This window comes from Equus przewalskii, chromosome 10, assembly GCF_037783145.1.
Source record: "Equus przewalskii isolate Varuska chromosome 10, EquPr2, whole genome shotgun sequence".
Lineage (NCBI taxonomy): Eukaryota > Metazoa > Chordata > Mammalia > Perissodactyla > Equidae > Equus > Equus przewalskii.
This window is the reverse complement of record NC_091840.1, coordinates 50,925,461-50,949,413: the sequence shown is the minus strand read 5'-3', so window position 1 is coordinate 50,949,413 and position 23,953 is coordinate 50,925,461. Positions and strand designations below refer to the sequence as shown.

Sequence of the window (23,953 nt, the reverse complement as noted above, 5' to 3'; positions counted from 1 at the left end):
TGTATTTTTACCAGAAAATTGAATGCGAGGCTGATCAACCACTATATCTAACAACCAGTTTACAGGAAATACTGGGCACAGGGCAACATGTTAAATGATACGACCAGTATACAGCCCACAAATGTGCCACCGTCTTCAACAGATAAATTGCAAGAAAACAAGGAATGGGGAGGGATAAACAGTGAAAAAAAATAATATGTATGAGATTGGGCAATTTGAACTCTTTGGTGATGTCTGAGATTTGCTTCAAAATAACCTAATGGGGCTGAGAGGGAGAGTATATCGGAAACAAGGTTGGCCTTGTGTTGGTAATTGTTGAAGTGGAATGGTAGGCTTCAAAGGGGTTCATTATACTATTTTCTTGATTTTTATGTATGTTTCAATTTTTCCATGATCAAAAATTTTTTTCTAAGTTAGGACATATGGGTTCCAGCCCTGAAGCCAGTGGCCCACTAGGGGACACCTGGTCACCAGCAGTACCTCCTGTGGCCACAGGGTGGCTCCAAAGCTCACTTTTGTGAGACCTCTGCAGAGCTGCTGGCTGCTGCGAACCAAGGTCAGGGAAAATGAGAGAACAGACCTAAATGCCTGCTCACTGTTTATGAACTCACAGTGTGAAATGTGACCATCCAGTTCTGACTCTCTAGTAGGCCTCTTAGGCAGGAAGCCTATTATAAGCAGAATGCCCCAAACTTCCAGCTTCTGGAGTCCAGAATCTAACAGTTATCCTCGACCCTTCCCTTTTTCTCACCCACCCACAGCCCCATGTCCAGACCTTCTTATCCTCTAACTATCTCTTTTTTAAAAAAAAATAATAAATTTATACCCCCCTTCACCCATTTCTAACTATCTCTTGATTCCTTCCACTTTGCTCCTCCTTCTTGAGTCCATCCTGGCCCGATCTCATCCTGTCCTTCCTGGATAACTCTATGGCTTCTTTACTGGCCTTCTGCTTAAAATCTTAAAATCCATTCTCCATGTTGCAACCACACTCATCTTCTACAATACAATTCTGACCATGTCCCTGCCCATGGCTGCAAGATCCAACATGATCTGACCCTTGTCTACCCATCCCGCTCACCCTGATCTCTTCTTCTCCATCCATTACCAGGCTTCGGACACACTAGCTTCCTTTTTATTCAACAAACACATTGGGCTTGTTCCACCTAAGGACCTTTGCGCTTGCTGCTCCAATGCCTGGAATGCTCTGTCCCCAGATCTTCACATGACTGACTCCTTCTCTTCGTTCTGTTTGTTCCAGGGACCTCGGGAAGTCTTGCAAAAGCAAGGCCACGGGCTTTCCTCTATGCAAGCCCACGGGCTTTACTCTGACAGTGCTTCCTTCATCTGTGAACAGTTCAACTTGATAAACTGTCTGAAGACCTGGGCCTTCTATTCCCAGCAGAAAAGACATGTAAGTTATAGGCAAAGGGAAGAAAAGTATGAGGACTCTTCAGTCCTTGCATCTTGTCTATGTGCTCAGAATGTTTCCATGCTTGCTACTCTGTAATTTCCATGTTAGAGAGCACGGGAAGCCCACCTTTCGTCGTACTTTAGGTGTCATCACTGTCACTCATCACTGTCACATCATTAATAGTGATGAGGGTCATCTCAAGGGAGAGAAGCAGTTGGGTCCACTGTACTTCATGGGTTTGCCTGTCCCTCCTGAGATGGGGGAGGTTTGAAAGTATTTTCAGAACTTTGAAACAGTCCAGTTAAAGAGAGAACCTCCCAGGGCCAGCCTGGTGGCATTGTGGTTGAGTTTGCGCACTCTGCGTCGGTGACCCAGGATTCACAGACTTCAGTCACACACCGTTCATCAAGCTGTGCTGTGGCGGTGTCCCCATGGTGACATCCCACATACAAAAAGTGGAGGAAGGTTGGCACAGATGTTAGCTCAGTGACAATCTTCCTCAGGCAACAAGAGGAAGATTGGCAACAGATGTTAGCTCAGGGCCAATCTTCCTCGCCAAAAAAAAAGAGAGAGAGAGAACCTCCACTACACACCTGAGAGCTGAGAAACCTGTGTGGGTAATATTTGATTATAATCAAATATTTTTTCGGTAGAGAATAAAGAGACTTTGCTGAACCTCACTCTTTATAAAAATAATTCCTCTGAGAAGTGTAAACGATTGCAGTTTTTACTTTATGAGTTTTGGTGATCACATTGTCTCTATTATGAAGAAGCTGTGCTGCCCACTAAAGAGGTGGTTTTATATGAAAATGTTATTACATAGTTTTAATATACAGGAGTTCAACATTTAGCGACTCTCAATCCTAGAAATCATTCCTTCTTCTTTACGAAGCAATTTAATGTCTCGATGATAATATTGTATATGACCTGGAAGAAAAACTTAAAAAGGCTTATCATTTAAAACTTTTTATTTTAAAATAATTTTATTTACAGAAAACTGGCAAAAATAATGCAAACAATTTCTGTGTGCCTTCACTGAGACTACGTTTGCTCTGTCAGTGTCTCTCTCTCTCTACAGACACATATATATTTTTTCTAAACCATTTGAGAGTAAATTGCAGATGTAACGCCCCTTTGCCCCTAAACCCTTCAGTGTGTATTTTCTAACAAGGACATTCTCGTGCATAAAGGCAGTAGGGTTCTCAAAAATCAGGAAGGTAACACTCATACAATGCTGTTATCTAAGCTAGAGACCTTGTTCAAATTTTGCCAGTTGTTCTACTAATATCCTTTATAATAAAAGAAATAGGTTTTTTTCCTAATCCAAGATCCATTAGGATCATACATTAAATCTCTCATGTCAACTTTGTCACATCCTAGTCTCACTTAATCTGGAAGTTCTTCAGTCTTTGTCTTTCATGACCTTGAGGAAACATCTTTTGACTCTCTCTTTGAATTCTGAATTTTTTCAGTCACTGGTTTATAAAAAGGAAATCCATATATTACATTGGGGGCCTGGAAGAGAGAAATGCGTTTCCTCTCAATTTTGACCACATTGCCTAAAACAAAGTTTAAGAGCAAATGACTCATTTTCAAATAGCCTTTTCTTGATCATATTATTGTAGTGTTTCCCTTTTAAAATTTTATTTATGGCACCTATCACCATGCGGACTTATTTGTTTGCATGTTTGTTATCGATCTCCCCGGCTACAATATAAACTCTGGGAAGGTAGAGACTTTTGTCAAGAACGAGAGCCCAGCACAGTACCTGGCGTTTACCAGTTGGCCAACGAATATCTGTTGAGTGAATGAATGAATGAATGAGAAATGTCCCTTGGGGTGGTGGTTTAGACCGACCTAAAAGCACTGGGATGGAGAGTAGGGAGAAAGATGATCTTCTGGTAAGTGGGCAGGGAGGGCCCCCGAGGATGGGAGTTGACTGTGAGCAATAAACGTGGGCGAGAACTTTCCGTTCTGCAGGGACGCCCTGTGAGGCCCAAAGGTCAGTTGTCTGGGGAGTAGGGTGGGCGGAATCAGATCAAGGAAGGTTCAGGTCTGAGGTCCTTGGACAACCAGAGGCTCCGTGACAATAAGTGACAGCCGGAGAATCTGGGGACATCCATCTCTCCACGCTTAGTTCCCTTTGTCCCACTGCCCTGGGCAGTGGGAAGATAAAGGGATGCAGTGAGAAAAGGAGCGAGTGTCCATGCCTTGGGCATGGAGATGCCCTAATCCCAGCGCGGCGGTGACAGCGTCTCTGGTGAGCAACTCTTACGCGGAGGGTCATTCTGGGCAACGTAGCGGGGGCCTGGGGCCCGGCCGCACCGGGCGTGGGCATCCGGGGAGGAAGGGGTGTAGCGGGCTAGGGCAGGGCGGGTTTCCTTTCGCTCGCCCTACGGGGGCAGATTCGGCGGTGCGGGGCGGCGCCACACCGCACACTCCCAGGTGCACACGGCTCGGCTGCGCGCTGGGAGCTGGCCGGCGGTCCGCACCAGGCCGGGACCACTCGCAGGGCACCCGGGACCAGCAACCTCCAGAAGACCGGCTGCGGCTCCCGAATTTACTGCTCTCGCGAGATTTTCGGAGATCCGGCCGCGAAGCCCGCCTACGCGGTTGCCAAGGCAACTGGGCGGTGCCAGCGCGAGCGGGAAGGAGGCGTCTGTCGAGTTTCTGTGTGCTGGCCTCGGAGACTTCAGGAGTGGCCATCCCTGAACTTCCAGCCCCTGAGACCACGGCCTCCGCCCCAGGCAGTGCCTCTGCCGCTGGAGGCCATGGGCCGGATCTCAGGACTCGTGCCTTCTCGCTTCCTGACGCTCCTGGCGCATCTGGTGGTCGTCATCACCTTATTCTGGTCCCGGGTAAGACCCAGGACCTCTCGCCCCCATTCCTGCCTCGGAGTGGCCCCAGCCCAACCCCGCCCCTTTCCCAGGGCCTCCCCTGGTCGGGTCCTCCCATCCCTCGCTGACCCCAGGCCTGCCCCGCAGCCCGCCTTTTTTTCACTTCTCTTCCTCTCTGCCCTGCTCCCCAGGACAGCAACATCCAGGCCTGCCTGCCTCTCACGTTCACCCCCGAGGAATATGAGAAGCAGGACATTCAGTGAGCACTTGGGGCGGGGTGGTCAGAATTAAGCAGTGGTGGGAGTGCAGGGGTCTTAGAAGAAGTCCAGAAGGCCTGAACTAACCCTCTTTCTTCTCTGCAGACTGGTGGCCGCGCTCTCTGTCACCCTGGGCCTCTTTGCAGTGGAGCTGGCCGGTTTCTTCTCAGGAGTTTCCATGTTCAACAGCACCCAGAGCCTCATCTGTATCTTTTCTGGCTGCGCACCTTTCCCACACTGTCCATTTCCATCACAACTCCCTTTAGCTGCCTAACTGGGCCTTTCTGGCACAATGGTGTCTGCCTTAGCGGACAAACAGTCTCTCCAGTTAGAGATCTCTTTAGGCAATGTGGAAGATTTAATACAATCTGCGATCATTTGCCCTGCTATGCAGCAGGCACTGGAGATCCAAAAGGGGAGGTAAAGCACAGTTTTATTTATACCTTGAGGAAGAGGCAGACACACGGACATCTGTAATTCAGTGTGATAAGCACTGTGCTGTAGGAGTGTGTAAAGGTATAAAGCCTTGTGGGAACTCAGAAGAAATAGAGGAAGTGAGAAAGATGGATCAGGGAAGGCTCTTGACATTGAATTGTGGACCAGGAGGACCAGGGTGCTGGAGGGTAATCCTGCAGAGTGTGTCAAGTCACTGCGAGCATTTCTGTGTGGCCTGTGGGAGAGAAGGAGCCTACTCCTACCTCACCTGAAGGGTGCAGGCTAGCCTATAGATATGGGGTGGGGGTAGCCTGGGTCCCAGCTGTGCAGGCTCACCCCTGGCCTCTACTCACATGGCTGTCCTAAAGCCTCAGGAGGCGGGCCTGCCAGCTCTGGCCTTTGCAGTGTGGGGAAGGAGCAAGAGGTGAACCTGAGGGCGGATGCCAGCTTCACCACCGGCCTTTTCTGGCCCATCACTTTCTACCATTCCATAAGCCTCCTTGACTCTGGTGCATTCTCAAGCCATTGGAGCTCACTGTAGTGCATCTGTGGCCCTCTCCTTTTTCATATTCGAGCGTTGGGAGTGCACTACATACTGGTACATTTTTGTCTTCTGCAGGTAGGTAGCGCCCAATGTTTGGAGATGGGCGTGGGAGGTTTACTCTAAATCGCAAAGTTTCCCCCACCCAGCCCTTTGCTCCATGTGTGAAACTCAGATCCACTCAACATTCCTGTAGTCTTTTGAAATCCCGCCCCACCTACACTTTGGGGGTGGGGTCTCTGGTTTGGGGATTTGGGGATTTTTATTGGAAGGGGCCCTGAACCCACCACCTACCTTTGGCAGTGCCCTCCCAGCTGTCACCGAAATGGCATTATTCATCAGCGTTTTTGGGCTGAAAAAGAAACCTTTCTGACCACCTTTATGACGGGAACGTACAGATGAAGGCTGGAGGAGCGAGGGACCATTCACCGTTCCTGGAAGAAGGCAGCGCTAGGCTTCCGCGCTGCGACTGAAACTATTTGGTGGAAGATGTCAGCGTTAGTAGTGTTAGGGTAATTTTCTCTCGCGTCTAGGATTATCAACGTTTTATTTAGCCCTTTGTAATAAAATATATTTTAGAGTAAGATCAAGACTTGTAAAAATTTCAGGGGAGGATCGGGGTGGCCAAACTACTGGAGAAACGGAAGGTTGTTTTCCAGCTTTGCAGACTGTAAGGTAAGTATCGCTTTTATTTTGGTTATTACGGTAGCTGTCTGGCGAAGGGAGTGGGCGGAGATATGTAAATAGGCGGCTCCTACGGCTAGGACTCCAAGCTCGTAAGTGAGTGGAGCATTCTGGGAGGAATTAATTTATCCCTTTTGGTAGCCAAATGGAAACAAATATATTTTAGCTGATCTGCAAATAAATGTCGCAACATAAGTGGAGGAACCTAAATAACCATTTGCTCAGGCTAATGCGTTATATACTCGCCCTAGCTGTTAGTGGAATCTTTTTCACTGAGTACGGGATGCATTGAAGATGCTGAATATCGTCAGGTAGGATAATCCTTACCTGTTCCTCCTTTGGGGGGCAGATTGGAAAATGATGATTGGAGTGCGCATGATTCGTGATTAGCGTCTCTGCGTAATCAGGACTTGCAACATCCTGATTGCTCCTGTCTGATTCTTCCTGACGATCGTATTTTTTCATGCTGTGTTTATATTCAGGGTCGGAGTTGTAGTTTTTTCGTTGACACCCGTGTGGTGATATTGTTAGCGTGATTGTTATTTTAAACTTTTGTGTCACGGTGACGGCTAACTGGGTTTAAAATGTTCCGATACTTAATGATGAAGCAGGGCTGGATATCTTGGTACAGATGGGTTCTTTCTATTAAGTCAGATTTGCCAGTAGGTTTTGTTTGTTTCTGAGAGTGTCATCGCTAAGGGGCTAGTCTTGTATGTAGTTCTGGGGTCTATTGGTTTTCTGTTTTCAAAGCTTAAATGAGCAGAGCATGTTTACGTATGTCTGATTTCCTATGAAATGATCGTTCGTGCCAGTTGTACTTGCTGTCACAAATGGTTTATTGTCAAACCTTCCATCCCACCACGACAAAAAGGGCCACTTTGTTGGCAGGACTGACCTGGTGATAAGAGCTGTACCCAGAAGCCTGGCAAAGCTCCCCTGTTGTTCAGTCAGTAGCTTGATGAGGACATCCCATTTCTGCCTGCTAGCACTGACAAGAATATGTTCAAAAGAAAGTTATTAAAATATACTCAATTAGGCATTGTACAAACAAATTACAAGAGCCTAAAGTTCTACCTTGTCACGGAATGAATATGCTCAGGGTCGTGTTTCCTGGGAAGGTTCAGTGTATGTTGAGAAGATTCTCTGTACTTTCACTTGTAGATGGTGGAGCACAGGCCATTCCAAATAAGCAGAAGGCATCAGAGAAGGTGCTTTCTGGTGATGCCCCTCAGGTGATGCCTCACACACATGCAACCTTTCCCTAGCAGACTGTCCATTCTGGCAGCCCTTCATCCTGAGCATTCATTCAATGAATACTTACTGAGCACTTACCATGTGGGAAACATTGTAGTAGGTACTGAGAGAATAAATGTGACTATGACCCATACTCAACCTTGGCCATCACAGATAGTATGGTTCGTGGAGACAGACAAGAAACAAGTTCCTATACTCCCAGAATAATTTAATAGCAAATTGTGATAAATGCTACAAAGGATGCTATGGGGTAGAGATTAATTTTCCCAACATGGCAGGAGTTTCGCCCTTACAGGAGCAGTTTGAGTGAGGTCCTGGAGTGTGGCTGGAACAGAGAGTAGGGGAGCAGACTGTTGGGAAGGCAAGGAAGATGGACTTTGCTGGCCATGGTTAGAGGCTTGGTCAGGAAAGTCCCATCCCACTGCAGCCTGGTTCTCACTCCCACCTAGTGGTGTGCTCCACCGATTTGTGAAAGCTGACTGTTTTTCAGAAACATTGTGGACCGGGTTTTTTGTTTTGTTTTGTTTTTTTTAAAGATTGACACCTGAGTTAACACCTGTTGCTAATCTTTTTTTTTTTTTTATTCTTTTCTTCTTCTTCTCCCTAAAGCCCCCCAGTACATAGTTGTATATTCTAGTTGTGAGTACCTCTGGTTGTGCTTTGTGGGACGCTGCCTCAGTGTGGCCTGACGAGTGGTGCCATGTCTGCACCCGGGATCCGAACCAGTGAACCCCAGGTGCACTTAACTGCTGCACCACTGGGCTGGCCCTGGACCGGGTTTTAAACACAGCTCTTATCAGAAATTAAATTGTGCAAACTTACAATTATATAAATTATATTTAAAAACAGAGGTAATAAATACCCCAAACTCATTACTTCCTGATTATTTTACTGCATTTTACTATTATATATGCTCTTGAGGTTATTGAAATTTATTGTATCTGTATGGTGGAAATACTATACAATGATGTACTACTGTGTATCTCTTCCCAACTCATTTAGTGACATCAAGTAGGTAGTTTGAAATTGGCCTTGGTCGGAGTATTTACAACAAAGAAATTGGCAAACACTACATATCAGGCTTTGTTGATTGTCTAGATTTAAGAAGGTAATGGAGAAAATGTTAATAATGCAAATTAAACTTAAAAGTGTCATATCTGGGGCCAGCCCCAGTGGCCTAGTGGTTAAGTTTGGCACAGTCTGCTTTGGTGGCCCAGCCCAGTTCCCTGGCACAGACCTATACCACTAGTCTGTCAGTGGCCATGCTTTGGTGGTGGCTCACATACAAAAAGAGGAAGATTGGCAGTGGATGTTAACTCAGGGTGAATCTCCCTCAGCTAAAAAAAAAAAGGAAAAAATAGGGGCCAGCCCCGTGGCCGGGTGGTTAAGTGCACGCACTCTGCTGCAGGTGGCCCAGTGTTTCGGTGGTTTGAATCCTGGGCGTGGACATGCCACTGCTCATCGAGCCACACTGAGGCGGCATCCCACATGCCACAACTAGAAGGACCCACAACGAAGAATATACAACTGTGTACCCGGGGGCTTAGGGGAGAAAAAGGAAAAAAATAAAATCTTTAAAAAAAAAAAAGAAAAAGAAAAAAATAGTGTCATGTCTGTAAGTGTTACATTGTGCATAGCAGAAAAAAATCGAGGAAATATTCTCCCAGGAATTGAAAACTATTATCAGATTCAGCAAAGGAGTCACTCAAATCAGTGAGGAACCAGTAAAGTTTCAACATATCTTCATTGTTTCATTTTTGTATTACTCGAAAATGTAAATAAAAATATCAACCAACATTCATGTTGGAACTACACTTGTAGTTAGATTACAACTCCACTTATGAAATCATGAATCCAAGAGTGGAATTTATAACAAGGAATATTGTATATTTTATGATTATTTGTAAATTCTGTTACACATCCTTTATATTAGTAAAATTTATAATAAACTTATGTAAGTACATAAATGGAGATGTTTTTGGAGAGTTGGTTGTTCACCATTCACCAGCACACGCCTGCCCCTACCATCTCAAGAAACTGCTCATCACCAATGACTTCCTTGTTGCTAAATCCAGAGGTCACTTCTCAGACTTTAGCTTGACCTCTTTTCAGCATATAATGTGTTGACCACTCCAATCTTTTAAAATTTTTTCACTTTGGCTTCTGAAAAATGGTTCCCCTGACTTACCTTCCACTGTTGTGGCTGCTCCTTCAGACTCATCCAGTGAATAGTGACTGAGAACCTACAGTGTGTCAGTTGCTGGGGACATACTACCGGGTCATCTCTTCCACTTGCCCCTTACATATCGGTGATCACTACTCTTTGGGTGACTCCATCCACCTCTTGTCTTCAAACACCAACTAGATGCTGCTGGTTTCCAAGTCGTGGCTCTCTTATGTGAGCCCTCGTCCAGGGCAAAGACTCTGGAAGCAAGCTGTGGAACCAGTCTGCTGGCTTCAAAGTGCACCCTCTCCCCTTCTTGGCCATTTGATCAGCAACAGGTCACTTAACCTTTCTGTGCTTCAGTTCCCTCACCCACAATCCAGAAGTTGCTGCTACAAGCACTTCGATGATCCGTCTCTTAGTCAACACCGGTGGCTTTGCCAATTAGTATCAGAAATAGATTTTCATTTTATTGTGAAACTAATGGCTTGCTAATCAGCATAAGCCAGACACTAAAAAGAGAAATACTGCTTGATTCCACTTAGACGAGGTAGCTAGAGCAGTCAAATTCAGAGACAGGAAGCGGAATGGTGGTCTAGGGGGATGCTGGAGGAGGGAGGGACGGGGAGCTGTGTGATGGGGACAGAGTTTCAGTTTTGCAAGATGAAAGAGTTCTGGAGGTTGGTTGCATAACAATATGAATGTACTTACTACTGAACTGTACATTTAAAAATGGTTAAGAGGGTAAATTTTATGTTATGTATTTTTTACCACAGTTTTAAAAATAAATAGATAATTAAAAATAAATAAAAACGTGAGTATGGGAAAAAGGGATTAGTCGATAGAAGTTATTAGAACAACTGAGTAGCCATCTGGAGAAACACATGGATCAATACCCTACACCAATATTACCAATAGGTCAAAGATTACAGTGTAAAAAATAAAACCATAAAGGTACTCATAGAAACTGCCATTTTTAACCTTGTTATTTTGAAGAATTTTAGACCTTCAGAAAAGCTGCAAAAATAGTACAAAGTTCCTGCATATCCTTTACCCAGCTTCTCCATATGTTAACATCTTGCGTAGCCACAGTATAACTATCGACACCAAGAAATTAGCATTGATACAATACTATTTACTAATCTACAGATCTTATTTGAATTTTGCCAGTTTTCCCACTAATGCCCTTTTTCTGATTCAGGATCCAATCCAGGATTTCACATTGCATTTATTTGTCATGTCTCCTTAGACTTTTCTGATCTGAGACAGTTCCTCAGTCTTTTTTCCCCCTTTCATGATCTTGACACATTTCAAGGGTCCCGGTGAGTTATTTTGCAGAATGTCCCCCAGTTTGGATTTGTCCAATGTTTTCTCATTCTAGATTGAGGTTATGCATTTTTGGCAAGAATACCACAGAAGTAAGTAATTTGGAGTGGGGAAGACATTTCTTTCTTTCTTTCTTTCTTTCTTTTTTTTGAGGAAGATTAGCCCTGAGCTAACTACTGCCAATTCTCCTCTTTTTTGCTGAGGAAGACTGGCCCTGAGCTAACATCTGTGCCCATCTTCCTCTACTTTATATGTGCGACGCCTACCACAGCATGGTGTGCCAAGCGGTGCCATGTCCACACCTGGGATCCGAACCAGCAAACCCTGGGCCACAGAGAAGCGAACGTGTACACTTAACTGCTGCGCCACCAGGCCGGCCCCTGGGAAGACATTTCTAAGTATGAGAACAAAACACAGAAGTCATAAAAGACAAGACACATTTAAATATATATATTAAAAATGTTAAGAGTACATATGCATGGTAAAAATCATAAGCAAACGTTAAAAGATAGATGACAATCTCCAGAAAATGTTTATAGTTCCTATGGCAGAGAAAGGGCTAATTTTGATACATAAAAATCTACAAATCTATAAGAAAAATACCAACAACACAATAACAAATGTACAAAAAATTTATACAGACATTTCACGGAATAGGAAATATTAAGAACTCTCAAGTATCTGAAAAGATGCCTAACCTCATTCACCATAAGAGAAATGCAGTCCATGTTTAACTTATATTTGTAATGACCAAAAAGTGTCCCAGAGAGTTGGAGAGGGTTTGGCTTTAAGTAAACAAGCCTTACTTGTTTGTTGGTGGGAATAAAAATTGGTAACATTCACAGAGAGCAATTTGGCAATATCCATCAAAATCAATAAAAATCACAAACACCCATATCCTTTGACCTCAAATTTTCACTTCTGGGAATTAGCCCTACATGTCTGCACATAGGTGAAAAGGGAACGTGTAGATTATTCTTTGCAGCTTTGCTTGTGTTGGCAAAAGATTGGAAACAACCTACATGTCAAGAGGGGATTGGTTAAATTACACTGCAGAGGGGCCGGCCCTGTGGCTGAGTGGGTTAAGTTCGTGTACTCTGCTTCAGCGGCCCAGGATTTCACCAGTTCAGATCCTGGGCATGGGCCTAGCACCGTTCATCGGGCCACGCTGAGGTGGCATCTCACATGACACAACTAGAAGGACCCACAACTGAAAATATACAACTATGTACCAGGGGGCTTTGGGGAGAAGAAGGAAGAATAAAATCTTAAACAAAATTAAAAAACAAATTATGTTACAGAGTAATACTATTCAGCCAGGAAAAAAGTAAATTTTTTTTCTTTTTTCAAGGTATGTACTTCTTCTTTTTTGGTAAGGAAGATTGGCCCAGAGCTAACATCTGTTGCCAATTTTCCTCCTTTTTTTTTCTGTTTTTTTTTTTCCCCAAAGCCCCAGTACGTAGTTGTATATCCTAGTTGTAAGTCCTTCTAGCTCTTCTATGTGGGATGCTGCCACAGCATGGCTTGATGAGTGGTGTGTAGGTCTGTGCCCAGAATCTGAATCAGTGAACCCCAGGCTGCCGAAGCAGAGAGTGTGAACTTAACCACCACGCCACTGGGCTGGCCCCCAAAAGTAAATTTTCTACACTGTTACGGAACAATCTCCAAGATACAAGTGACAAAAGCAAGGCGCAGCACAGTTCATATAGTTCACTTCTATTTGTGTAAAAAAGTGGAAAGTTAGGTGCACAGAACATCTCTGGAAAGAGGCACAGGGAACTGGGAGGTCTGGTTGTTGAGGGGCAGAAGCTGGGTGGCTGGGAGACAGGGTGAGAGAGAGACTTTCTCCATATGCCCTTTTGAACTTTTGAAACTTTGAACTCCATACATTAAAAAAAAAATACAAGACTATAACATTTTAAAAGAATGTGCGCCTGCAGCTGCTTATGTTCCCGTCTGGAAATAAAGCTAAATCAGAGGCCAGCAGAGCTAGAAACAGAGAAGATCCCTGATGACATCATGTGAGCACCTGCATCCGGCTGGTTTGTTGTGTTCCAGCTCTGTGAGGCCTCAGATTCTCCTTTTTGGTTTAAATCCGTTTGAGCTGTGTTGGCAAGTTCTCAATCATGACGTCCATCAAAGATCACGATGCGGTTTTTTTCCCCAGCTTTAGTGAGGATTAATTGACAAACGCGCTGTGTTTTAATGACCTCTTTGCTTGTGTATTATTGCAGCTCCTGGTGCCAGCACAGTGCCTGGCATTGTAGAATGAAAGAGGCCTCATTTACCAAGTGATGAAAATGAGGCCCAAGGAGCAAGCCATTCGCTTCAGGACATCCTGCAGGTAGGGAGAGCTGGGGCTGGAACCCAAGTCTCCTGGCTGTCAGGCCAAGACAGTTGACTCAATTCAACAAGTGTTTAGTGAGGACCTTCTTCCTGCCAGACTCTGGGCTTGGCATGTGATATGGAGGGAAATAAGGAAGATGTGGCTTCTTGCCAACCACACTATCTGGAGAAGGACTTTTTCCTCTCCGCTGCTTGTTCACCCCAGTCAATCAGTGATTCTCTAATAAACAGAGGGTTGCAGAGTGAGGATTTGGGACCAGGAGGCCTCCCAGGCTCCCAGTCCCAGAAGACTCTGATCTGCCTATGTCTTGTCCTACCCACACAGGGCTCTGGCATGTGGCTTCCCCACCACCCTGCTTCCCAGGGGCCCTGAGGCCTGGGCCTGTCCTGCTGCAGTGACAGGAGCTGGCTCCCTCGCGAAAGTGGCAGCAAGTGATCAGGGTATCACCAGGCCAAACAGGGCTGTCCTCACAGGAACAGTGGGCACACGGTCCTGCCCAAACCCATCCCCCCACACGATGCCTAGGAATTCAGCATTAGAAGCCATTTGTCTGCTGCGCTGGGCTCTCTTTTAAAACGCTCCTCACTGAGACCGTAGTTCACCCTCATTCATTATTCATTTGCCTGCCTTGTTTCTGGCACTGTGCTGGTATTTGTGCAAGGAGAATTACACAGGTTAAAAAGATACCACTTTATGTATGTATATTATGTTTTATACAAAAAAACTTTAAAAAGAGATATTTTATATGTGGAAAAAAAGCAAAGTTGATTAGCCAATAAAAGAAGACCCCATCAGGGCATTTCTCTGAGCCAGGGTTTCCCCAAATGTAAAATCAAGACAATACCTACCTCGGAGGATGGTCATGAGGTTTGAGTGATCACGGGAGGTGTTTACAACATTCCTGAGAGCCCTGTCCTGATAGCATAAAAACTGGAAACAACCTAAAGGCTGGTGCTTGAGGGATGAGTTACATAAACCATGGTAAGACTTCTGGTTAAACATGGAAGATTGGCCGCGAGCATTTGTCTTCTCTTCCTTCCAAAACTTAACTAAGTAACAGGAGAGGAGTCAAAGAGGCATAGATCCACAAGGACTGAGAGACCTGAGAGAAGACAGCAGCGGACAAAAGATTTCAACAAGGCTTTGATTCCAACGCGGCTGGACAGCCGAAGGGTGGCCGAAGGGTGGTGACAGGACAGGCAGGGCAGAGGGAGTCAGGACCTGATGCCTGGAGATCCTGCAGGTCCCCAGACCCCGGGTCAGAGCCTGGCTGAACACAGGGGTGCCTGAGAGTCTGTTCAAAGTGTTGAGCCCCTGGGGCTTCCTCACCTCTCGCACCTGAGCCCCACCCACCGCCCCTCTGCGCGCTCCTTTCAGGGAGGCTTTGGTCTTGGGGACACCTGGCCCAACAGAGGTGAGGCTTGAGCTAGAAACAGGAGCCACGCCCTGCTCCAGATCCCCCACACCCGCACTGAGGGCACGGTAGGGAGAATGGAAGAGATTCTTCTCTCAAAAAACGAAATGGCCCCGGAGAAAGCCTGCCACCTACCAGCATTTGGGAGTCCCCATGAAAAGGCTTTCGCTGACCCACAGCAAAGCAGGCAGACAGTGAGTGCCCCCCCACCCCAGCTTCCAATCATCCTCTTGGTGTGCCCCTATTAAATATGAACAGAGAGCCAAGGCCCTGCAGACATTTAAGGAAAGTCTCCAAAATGAAAGAGAGAGACTCCTCCCATTTATATATAAAAGCCAATCAGAGAAATTGGAAGAGACAAAAATACTAGGGAGCACAAGAAAAAACAAACAAACCTACAATTGGAAAGTAAAAAAGAAGGGGGGCAACTCAATGCCTATAGTCTGTTGGCATTTCTATTTAAAAAAAAAAAAGAAGTATCTATGTTTGTCTCTGCACCAACCATCCTGGAGGATTTACAAGACTGGAGCCAGCAGCTGTGTCGGGTGGGGGTCCGGCAGCTCAGAACAAGGGCTGACTGTACATTCTTTTCTACCCTTTGAATTTTGAATTTTGATTGTGTTACCTATAACCTACTTTAAAACCTAATATTGAATTTTTTAAATCTAATTATCACCGTTAGAGAGATGAGAGAAGATATTGCATAAATAGATAAATATAACAAAAAACTTCTTTTTTTCCCCCAAAAGGAGGATACACAAAACCTTCTAGAAAGTAAAACAAAAAGACAAATGAGTTGGGGGTGGCCAAGGGAACCTCAGCTTCATGTCTAATGTCTTAATATTTTGCAAGGAGAATGGAGTCACATTATTTGTGTAATTAAAAAACTGAGAGCAGGGGCTGGCCCTGTGGCCGCATGGTTAAGTTAGCGCTGCACTCTGGCAGCCCGGGGTTTCGCCAGTTCGAATCCTGGGCACAGACACGGTACAGCTCATCAAGCCATGCTGGGGCAGCATCCCAGTGTCCTGGGGGGCTTTGGGGAGAAGAAGAAGAAGGAAAAAAAAGAAGATTGGTAACAGATGTTAGCTCAAGTGCCAATCTTTAAAAAAAAAAAACCTGACAGCATGTGGCAATCTGTGTAAAGTGTCAGACACACAGTAGGTCCCTGGTAGTTTCCCTTCCCTCCAGGAGCCCAGGGCTTGGCAGGCAGGCCCCTCCCTGATTCAGGACTGGAGGGCTCAGCCCCAGGTCACAGGGTTTGAGCAGCTGACTGATGGTTGGGGCTAGCCCCTCTGTCCCCATTCCAGGCAGCATCCCCAAGGGCATGCTTCTTCTGCTCCTAATTAAAGGCTTTTGATTTACAAGCCTCGTTGAGGGACACACAAGGTCTCTGAAACTAATTACTAGTTCCGTCAGGTTTGACTCATATGGATGGAGCAAGTTCATGAGTCAGTGCGGGAATGACCCAGCCCCCTTCCATCCCAACTTCTAAGTCAGTTGTTAGAAGAGGAAAAAACAATAAAAGAAAACCTTTATTAAAGGATTTCTCTGTGTTGCCTACATCAGAGTCACCAGAGATGCTTGTTACAGGTGAACTTGGATGCCCTCCTACATCCTTTCAGTGAGCCTTGGGAGTGGGGCCCAGAGACTTGGCTGCCAACCCCCCAAGCAGGTAAATGTAGAAGCCACGATCTCAGTTATGTAAACACGCTACTTTGTCTTTAGTTAACCTACCTCTGTTTGGGTCTCCATTCTACTTGCTTGCAGAAAACATTCATTTCCAGGTGAACTCAGTGATCCCATCCCACCCCTTCTCCTGCCTCCACACTGGTCTAAATTGGGGGATTTCCTTAGCACCACAGCACAGGTAGGGGGGCACAGTGAGAGCCCTCTCTCTGAGATAAATCCTCCTGGGTCCCCGCCTCCACATATCACACCTGCCGTCATTTCTACCTTGCTCCTGCTGCCGCCAGGATCCAATAGCAATAGCATTGTGCCAGCCTTCCAAGCCACACCTCATGGCCTTGGCTCCCTACATATATTCTGGGTCTGTCTCTCACACATCCCCCAGACTTGGCCATCAGGGAAAATGAGGATCACTCCTAACCAGCGTTGAACATCTTGTCTGGTCCTTCACTAGCTTCTCCTCTGCTAGTGCAGGGTGTTGGGGCAGAGGTGGGGGGCGGGGGAAGGGCTGTGCCTGTTTGTACCTCCTTCCAACCTTCCCTGTCTTAGACCCAGACACTGTGGCTTTTGAACTTAAAAGGCTGGAATTTGGCATCTTTGTTCTTTAGCTAGAAAGTAGCATAGTCTCAGGGCCATAAAGCAGGAGCTAGCACCCCACAGCACAACCTGAGGCCCTCATGGACCAGGCTCTTTTCGTCCTTTTCACATAGATTGAGCCACCTGACATTCTGTGTCAGTGCACAAGGACCAAGGACGTGGCTGCTCTTAGGGGGAGGAGGGAGCTAAGAGCATCTTATCTCTGCTGAGTCCCCACACCCAACACATAGTCCCTGCTCACTCACCTCCCTCAGACAGCTGGGAAACCAACACCTCTGGTGACAGAGCCAGTCCCCAGGCTTCTGCTGGGAGGGAGTGGGGCACTGCATGGGGGAGGTTATCACACCCAGAGGCCCTGGGAAGCCTGGGTGGGGGAGGGAAGAAGCTGGCTCCTGTTTGTCTCAGACCAAGGCCACGGGCCTCCCCTCCTCCCCTTCCAGGAAAGCAGTGAGCACCCTGACTCGGCCTCCCCTAGGCGCCTTCTTCTTCACTTTTGAGGCTTGCTTTGAGCCACCCCTCCGGACAGGCAGCTCACCTGGTCCCCTCTTCTCTTCCCCTCGGTGCCAGTTCTGCTGGGAATGAGTGAGGTGGGTGTGTGCAGCTGCCGGGTTTGTTTAGAGGACCTAAAGAGAGACCAGTCAGGGACAGAAGGGGCCGTGGAGAATCTCCTCCTACCAGGTTCCAGATCAAGCCATTTAACAAACGTATATATTTAGTGCCTACGATGTAATATATTTTGGGTCCAGAGACAAGACAGGAACTGTCTAATTCACACCTATGAGGCTAATCTTTGTGTAAAGTAGTACTATGTAATCTGGGTACTGCAGGTGCCCCCTTGCCTACTGGCCTCCTTCCCCCTAAAACAAACAAATAAACAAACAAAAAACCTGTCCTGTGGGCCCAGGCCTCTGGGATCAAAGGCGGAGCCCTCCTCCGCGCCCTTCTGCGGCTGGGGTAGCTGGCTCAACTCGGCCAGAGCTAGGTTTTGGCCGGTCTGCGGCCACCACGTGAAGCAGTCCCACGGGGCAGCGTCGTGCCCTCCTCCCTGGGGTCCGAAACTTGCCCCTACCTCAGTGGGGCCTGGCCTGCCAACTACCCCTGGTCTGAACTCGTTGTGAGGAGGGGCAGCTTTCACACGCTGCAGTGACTTGGGTGAGGCGGGGCGGGGAGGCTGCTTCATCTTTACTTCATAGCCTCCTCCCCAGCGGCCAGAGGCCCCAGACCGCCCTTGAGACATCCACCTGCGGGGTGATGGGTTGGGGACCCACTCCCACCGCTCCACTCCACCTCAGCAGCAGGGTCCCAACCATCCACATTGCCCCGGGGACCTGATTTCCCGCTCCCATTCCATGTGCTGAAGGCCGTCACCAGGGCTTAGGACCTGGGTGCTGGCCGAGACCTTGGGCGGTGTGCGGTGGGGACTGGTTTGCGGTTTCACGGCGGACGGAGGCCGTGGTGTGGGGGCGGGGCGCCGTGAGGGCTGCGGCCAGGCAGGGCGGGCTGGCGGTGGGTGTGGGGAAGCCGCGGCAATCAGGCTTGGGGCTCGCGGGCCAGGATACGTGCAGGGACACCGCGGCTCCAGGCCCGCCTCGCCTCGCCCCGCCCCGCCCCCGCGGCCCGGCTCCCGAAGAGTCGCCCGCCGCGCCCCGCCCCCGCCCGCAGTGCCCGGATGTGGGTGACGTGCGGCCGCCATCTTCCCGTCCCGGGCAGCCAGCGCCAGTCGGAGCCAGCGCGAGCCGCCGCCGCCGCTGCCATCACTGCAGCTGCCAAGTCCTCCGCCCGCTGCCCACGCCATGTGAGTCGGCCGCCCGCGCTCACACCGGGCTTGCCTGCGTCGGCCGCCACCCTTGTGTGCGGGCCCGGGGAGTGCCCGGGGTTCGGCCCGCGCCCCCCGCGGGCCCCGCGCCCAGGCCGGCGCCCGTGACTGCGCGCGGGCAGCCGGAGCCCCGCGTCCCGGGCGGGCCGCGCGGGCGGTGGTCGCGGGAGGGAGCGGACCCGGCGCCCGCCCGCCCCTGTCATCGCTGCCGCCAGTCATTTCGGGTCGATCTCGAAACGTGTCTATGAGGTCGCTCTCATTTGACAGGCCGGGAAACTGAGGCTCGGAGGGGGGAGGAGGCCTCACTCAAGGTCATGCAGCTTATCGGCGGCGGGGCCCCACGAAGTCCAGGGCGCCCATCGGGTGGCCTTCTTCCAGGGAGGGAGGAAGTGGGGGACGGATGGATGGACAGGCAGATGGGCGGAGCCCTCGCTGCGGGGTTGGAGGCTCCAGGCCCTGGGTCTTAATGGGTTCCTGCCCCTCAGGTCGGCTACCGCTGCCACCGCCCCCCCCGCCGCCCCAACTGGGGAGGGAGGCCCCCCTGCACCCCCTCCAAACCTCACCAGTAACAGGAGACTGCAGCAGACCCAGGCTCAGGTGGATGAGGTGAGTGTGGGGGGGTGTCAAAGGCAGTGGGAAGGACCTTGAGGACCGGCAAACAGGGATGTGGGGCCCATCTGGGTTGAGGGTGATGGCAGTTCACGTTCATGAGTTTTGAGACAAAGACATACCATGCCCCATTCCTGTCAACCACTTGGAAGGGCCCTGGGGTGCTAGTCAGCCTTGCTAGCCTGGGGGTGTTTCAGCCTGGGCAGGTGTGCTCTGGTGATGGGCGGGCTGCTGGAGGCTTGATAAATAGAGGGTGCTGCTATGACATCTGAGATGTCTGGCTACCAGCATGCCCCTGATGTGTGTCCCTTGCATGTCCCCAGGTGTGCTAGGCATGTTCTGTGTGTGTCCTTGGCATGTTAGCCTGGCAGCATCGGGGTGCATGTTCCGTATGTGGGCGCACGGTCAAGAAGTGCCCTCGTTGAGGTGGGCCCCTCCCCCAGGTGGTAGACATCATGAGAGTGAACGTGGACAAGGTCCTGGAGAGGGACCAGAAGCTGTCGGAGCTGGACGATCGTGCAGACGCACTTCAGGCAGGGGCCTCCCAGTTTGAAACAAGTGCAGCCAAGCTCAAGCGCAAATACTGGTGGAAAAACCTCAAGGTAAGTGTGGAGGCAGGTGGGAGGGCAGATTGGAGAACTCGTGAGTGAATGGGGTATCACGGTCTGTCTCACTTACCCTCTCTCTCTCCCCCAGATGATGATCATTTTGGGAGTGATTTGCGCCATCATCCTCATCATCATCATCGGTGAGTGGGGCGGGAGTGGCTAGGGTCCTTTCTCTGGAGAGGTTTCCCCCTGCAAATTCTGGGTTTTGAAGGTCATTAACCTAGTTTTTACTGTTCGGCAAAAAGCATATATAGCTGCCATGGCAGTTCTGATTGACCTAGAGCCCAAAACCTTGATGTTTAGCCTGCACTTTGCCTGGTTCTGGGCAATTTCTGTTAAGATTTTTGGAAACAAGAAAGCTGGTAGATCCTTACTGTTCCGTTGAGGACCCTTTGGGTCTAAGAGCGCAGTCTGGGAACCCTGGAATTGGGGGATGGGAGAGCAGGAAAGGCCCAGGGGCTTGAGACATGGCTGGGAAGCCAACCTCCTTGAGAGCTTGTGGTCTCGGAGGCCCAGAGGATTAGGGGTTGGTGGCCCCAAGGCCATACCATGGAGTTGAACAGACCTTGGAACCCACCTGTCCAGCCCCTTTGCATTGCAGATGGAAAACCTGAGGCTGAGAGGGGAAGGGATGTCAGCCAGCTGGGAAGTGGGGAGGATGGGAGCAGGGCCAGGCCTGACACACTGCTTTCTCTCTCTCTCTCTCTCTCTCTTCTCCCCTCTCCGTCTTCTTCCTTCTCTTTCCCTCTCTACAGTTTACTTCAGCTCTTAAACCCCTGAGGAGCCTGCCCTGCCCAGAGAAGGGCCTCTCCCCTCCATCCCCAGCCGCTCCTCCACCTCTCAGCCATATCTTCCAGCCCCCCCTCCCCTGGAACCGTGTGTGTGTGTCCGTGTGTGTTGCCCCCCTGTAAATAGCCAGCTGTTATTTATACATATATAATATTATATATATTTGGTCTGTTTGTAGTTTTATTACTAGAAGATTTTTCCGGTTGTCCTTAACACCCCTTCCTGAGGTTCCCATCACTCCCCTTCTCCTTCCCTCCTTCCCTTTCCCTCTCTCCCTAACCAGGCCCAAGTCCCTTCATTTGCATCTGCTATGCAATAGTCCCTCTTCCTCTCCTCCTTCCCTTGGATTTAGCTGATCCTTCCTTCCACCCTGGCTTTCCCCGTACCCCCACTCCCCTACAAAATAAAACAAAAAGCAACTGTCCAGGCCTCCTCAGGTGCATCTTCTTTGCATCGGTGGGAGGCTCTGAGACTAGCCCCACTTGGTCCTAAGAATCCCAGGGTCTTCTGGGAGCTTCCAGCATGTTAATTAGCAATCATTTGCATACTGACATCCCTTTTGGTTTCCTTTTTTGTTCCATCACTCTTCTCTTTATTCTTTCAACCGGTGTTTCTTTTTTACTGAGGAGTTAGTCCCCATTGGTCCTTGTATCACACTTTCATTTGCATGACATCACTTACAGGTGGTGGGGAGCCTGGGCTTTCAGGGAGCCAGGCTGTTCTGGCCCCCAGAATCGCCCCCTCCTAGCCCCTCTAGTCCGGTTTGCCTCCCCTACCCCCATTTTCCAAACCTTTTGTCCCCTCCTCTCCCTCCCCCCAGCTGGTGTGTAAGTGTCTTGGAGTTCAGTGTGTTATGATGGACCAATAATTCTGCCACTTGGAGTCTCTCCCCACATTCCTGCTCCCCAGTTTTCATGTGGGGCACCCAACTGACATTCCCATGGGATCTCCTTCCCTCCCATCTGCCTGATCTGCCTCCTCCCCCTCCCACCAGGAGAGTTGGGGGTTGGCCACAATGTGATTTCTTTTGGGAGAGGTGGCTACCAGTGTGTGGGGGTCATCACTGCCTTGGGGAGGAGTAGGACAGGGCAGAGAATCCCCCCAGTTCCTGCCTGAAATCTCCTCGGGCCCCGCCCCTGCTGGGGGTTGGACTGAAAACCCTCCTCCCCAATTTGGGGGGTGTTGCCCCCATCACTGCCCAGCTCCTCTGACTGCCCCCCTGAATTCAGGGTGGGGTACTAGTCACTGCCAATGTGTATATGGACTTGCTGGAAGATGGGGATTCTCGCCCCTCTCTAAGGTGGTCGAACCCAAAGATAGAGCTGCCTCCTCCTTTAGTGAAGAGATAGAGGAATGGTCTAATGTCTTTTTAAATGGCACAATTTTAGGGGTCTAAGAGTGCAGTCCCTTAACCTGCCACTGGAGGGGACCCCCCCAAACTCTTCCCCCCACACTTAAAGTTTCTGTGTAGAGGGGGAGCAGGGAGATGTAAGCTGTGGTATGAAAGGGTAGGGAGAGATGCTGGGGGTGGGGGTGCTGTGTTCTAGACCCCCCCATATTATCCCAGTGTCCCCTGCCCCCCCTTCCCTCACCCCATGCCCCCAATTCTGTGGCGCATCCAGATTGTGAAAATGTACAATAAATGTGTAATGAGTAACCAGGCGGTGTCTGTTCCAAGATCTTTTTTTAACCAGTGGGAAGGGTATTGGATCTGCAGGTACAATAGGAAGGTTGAGAAGATGAATTGGGAAGGGACTGAGCTTTGCCTGAGGGCCTGACCTTGAGCAGGGCAAAGTGTTATTCCCCAAGTGGCCACGGGGGGGCACCAGGAGTCGATAACAGGAAGTGTTGAAGATCCGGGTCCGGGCCTGGTGAGCCCTGCGGTCTGGGTTTCCCAACTCCCCTCCCCCTCCACCTTCTCTAGCTTGCGGGCATGCTTCTGCTGTTTGTTGGATTCCTTTCTACCCTTTGATTTAACTCCCAGATTTTCTGCAGTCGCTCCCATGGTCGTTTACTCCTAGGCCTGAAGTAGGTGGCTAACTTTTTCAAAGCATCGCTTCCCCCTTGGTGCCTAGCACACTGCCAGCATCCAGAACGGATTAATAAGTACTTATTGAACGAATCTGCTCAAGGAGACCCAGCTGAGTGTGGTGTGGAGCTGGCCATAGATGGCCTGCTACCCTTGCCTGTGCTGTCCAACTGGTGACTAGATCCCACACTCAACTCCCTTAGCCTCATGATGCCCCTGATGTGGCACCTTAGCATTCCTGTCCCCAGGTGCTACAACGAGTGCAGTGTGCTAGGTGAGCTGTGGAAGGCCAATGTCTGGCTGCAACATGAAGATTCAGCAGTGTAAGAGACCTAGATAGTTAGATAGTGTTTCCCAAACTTGTCGGCTCCTAAGAACTACTAGGGATGCTTTTAAAAATAGATTTTCTAAGGGGCCCAGGTGATTCTTCTAATTAGGTACATATTATAATGTCCACCATTCGTTGAGGGCTTACTATATTCTAGACATTGCTCATGGCTTTTTCGCGCTTCATCTGCTAAGTCCTTTACAGGTTTAGGGTTCCGTAGGCCCTAGAACTCGCCTTCTTTATAGTATCAGGGACCTGGGTTCAAATCTTGACCCCGTTGCTGATTAGCATGTTAATCCGGACAGATCATGTTACCTCTCTGGGTCTCAGTCTCTTTTGTGAGGAGGTAGGTAGTAAGTGAGCCAGCCTCTGGGTTTGTAAGAAGCGCCTGGCCTGGTCCACAGAAAACAATCAAGAGGCAGCTATCATTGTCGCCATCATCATCACGCGGCGCTGACATTTAAGACTGCTTCGCCCTAACGTTTGAATCTTGCAGCTTCGCGAAACCTCAGAGACCCAGGGCCGGAGTCCTAGCGCGGGGGGCGCTCTTGTCACGCTCGAGACTTCTCGCCCAGGTCTTGCCACAAAGCGCCCCCACCAACGCCGCCGCAGCTCATGTCTGCGCCTGCGTGTAGGTCACACTCATGCGCCTGCGCACACTCTGCAGTCTTGGGTAACAGTGTCGTCAAGGAAAGTCCCCAGCTTCTAGGTAAACAAGTTGCCGCGTGAGACCGCCGGCACGTGTATTCTACAGCTCCGAGACCTCTCAGCCTATGAGAAAGCTTGGAGGGCTGGACTGGCTCTTGCGTCACCGATCT

At 49.1% G+C, this 23,953-nt stretch overlaps 2 protein-coding genes, 1 long non-coding RNA gene and 1 other non-coding gene across 9 annotated transcripts; 3 read left to right on the top strand and 1 right to left on the bottom strand.

Moving 5' to 3' along the window:
• The first annotated feature begins 1,377 nt into the window (after positions 1-1,377).
• On the top strand, positions 1,378-9,389 carry TMEM107 (transmembrane protein 107). 4 transcript variants are annotated; one of them, XM_070563332.1, is made up of 6 exons: positions 1,378-1,414; positions 3,579-4,272; positions 4,448-4,510; positions 4,614-4,714; positions 5,466-5,562; positions 5,788-6,628. In XM_070563332.1, exons 2-6 carry the CDS (start codon positions 3,621-3,623, stop codon positions 5,838-5,840), a joined length of 966 nt encoding a protein of 321 aa, XP_070419433.1. In that variant the 5' UTR covers positions 1,378-1,414; positions 3,579-3,620; the 3' UTR covers positions 5,841-6,628. The 4 variants fall into 4 exon arrangements, 3 of the variants coding, with proteins under 3 accessions (XP_070419433.1, XP_070419435.1, XP_070419434.1); XR_011523651.1 differs by lacking the exon at positions 1,378-1,414 and adding an exon at positions 8,831-9,389 and having other exon boundaries at positions 3,156-4,272; positions 4,443-4,510; positions 5,788-6,159; XM_070563334.1 differs by lacking the exon at positions 1,378-1,414 and having other exon boundaries at positions 3,156-4,272; positions 4,443-4,510; positions 5,788-9,389.
• On the top strand, positions 6,024-22,439 carry VAMP2 (vesicle associated membrane protein 2). 3 transcript variants are annotated; one of them, XM_070563359.1, is made up of 9 exons: positions 6,024-6,159; positions 13,147-13,256; positions 16,264-16,345; positions 17,397-17,543; positions 18,511-18,751; positions 19,258-19,378; positions 19,825-19,983; positions 20,078-20,129; positions 20,745-22,439. In XM_070563359.1, coding segments are annotated over exons 5-9 (351 nt in total). In that variant the 5' UTR covers positions 6,024-6,159; positions 13,147-13,256; positions 16,264-16,345; positions 17,397-17,543; positions 18,511-18,749; the 3' UTR covers positions 20,762-22,439. The 3 variants fall into 3 exon arrangements, with proteins under 3 accessions (XP_070419460.1, XP_070419461.1, XP_070419462.1); XM_070563360.1 differs by lacking the exons at positions 6,024-6,159; positions 13,147-13,256; positions 16,264-16,345; positions 17,397-17,543 and having other exon boundaries at positions 17,719-18,751; XM_070563361.1 differs by lacking the exons at positions 6,024-6,159; positions 13,147-13,256; positions 16,264-16,345; positions 17,397-17,543; positions 18,511-18,751 and adding an exon at positions 18,758-19,021.
• On the top strand, positions 6,473-6,607 carry LOC139074252 (U8 small nucleolar RNA). The gene has a single exon (XR_011523788.1). It is a non-coding gene; the product is annotated as a U8 small nucleolar RNA (small nucleolar RNA).
• On the bottom strand, positions 11,351-14,361 carry LOC139074149 (uncharacterized). Its single transcript, XR_011523662.1, has 2 exons — positions 14,108-14,361; positions 11,351-13,478 (listed from the first exon to the last, which is right to left on the bottom strand). It is a non-coding gene; the product is annotated as an uncharacterized lncRNA (long non-coding RNA).
• Positions 22,440-23,953: the final 1,514 nt, after the last annotated feature.

Coding starts and splice junctions, on each gene's coding strand:
- TMEM107 (XM_070563332.1), top strand. CDS start 3,621: ATGCCTTGGGCATGGAGATGCCCTAATCCCAGCGCGGCGGTGACAGCG. Junction 4,273..4,447: donor TCACCTTATTCTGGTCCCGG/GTAAGACCCAGG, acceptor TCCCCAGGACAG/CAACATCCAGGCCTGCCTGC. Junction 4,511..4,613: donor TATGAGAAGCAGGACATTCA/GTGAGCACTTGG, acceptor TCTTCTCTGCAG/ACTGGTGGCCGCGCTCTCTG.
- VAMP2 (XM_070563361.1), top strand. Junction 19,379..19,824: donor CCCAGGCTCAGGTGGATGAG/GTGAGTGTGGGG, acceptor CCCCTCCCCCAG/GTGGTAGACATCATGAGAGT. Junction 19,984..20,077: donor ACTGGTGGAAAAACCTCAAG/GTAAGTGTGGAG, acceptor TCTCTCCCCCAG/ATGATGATCATTTTGGGAGT.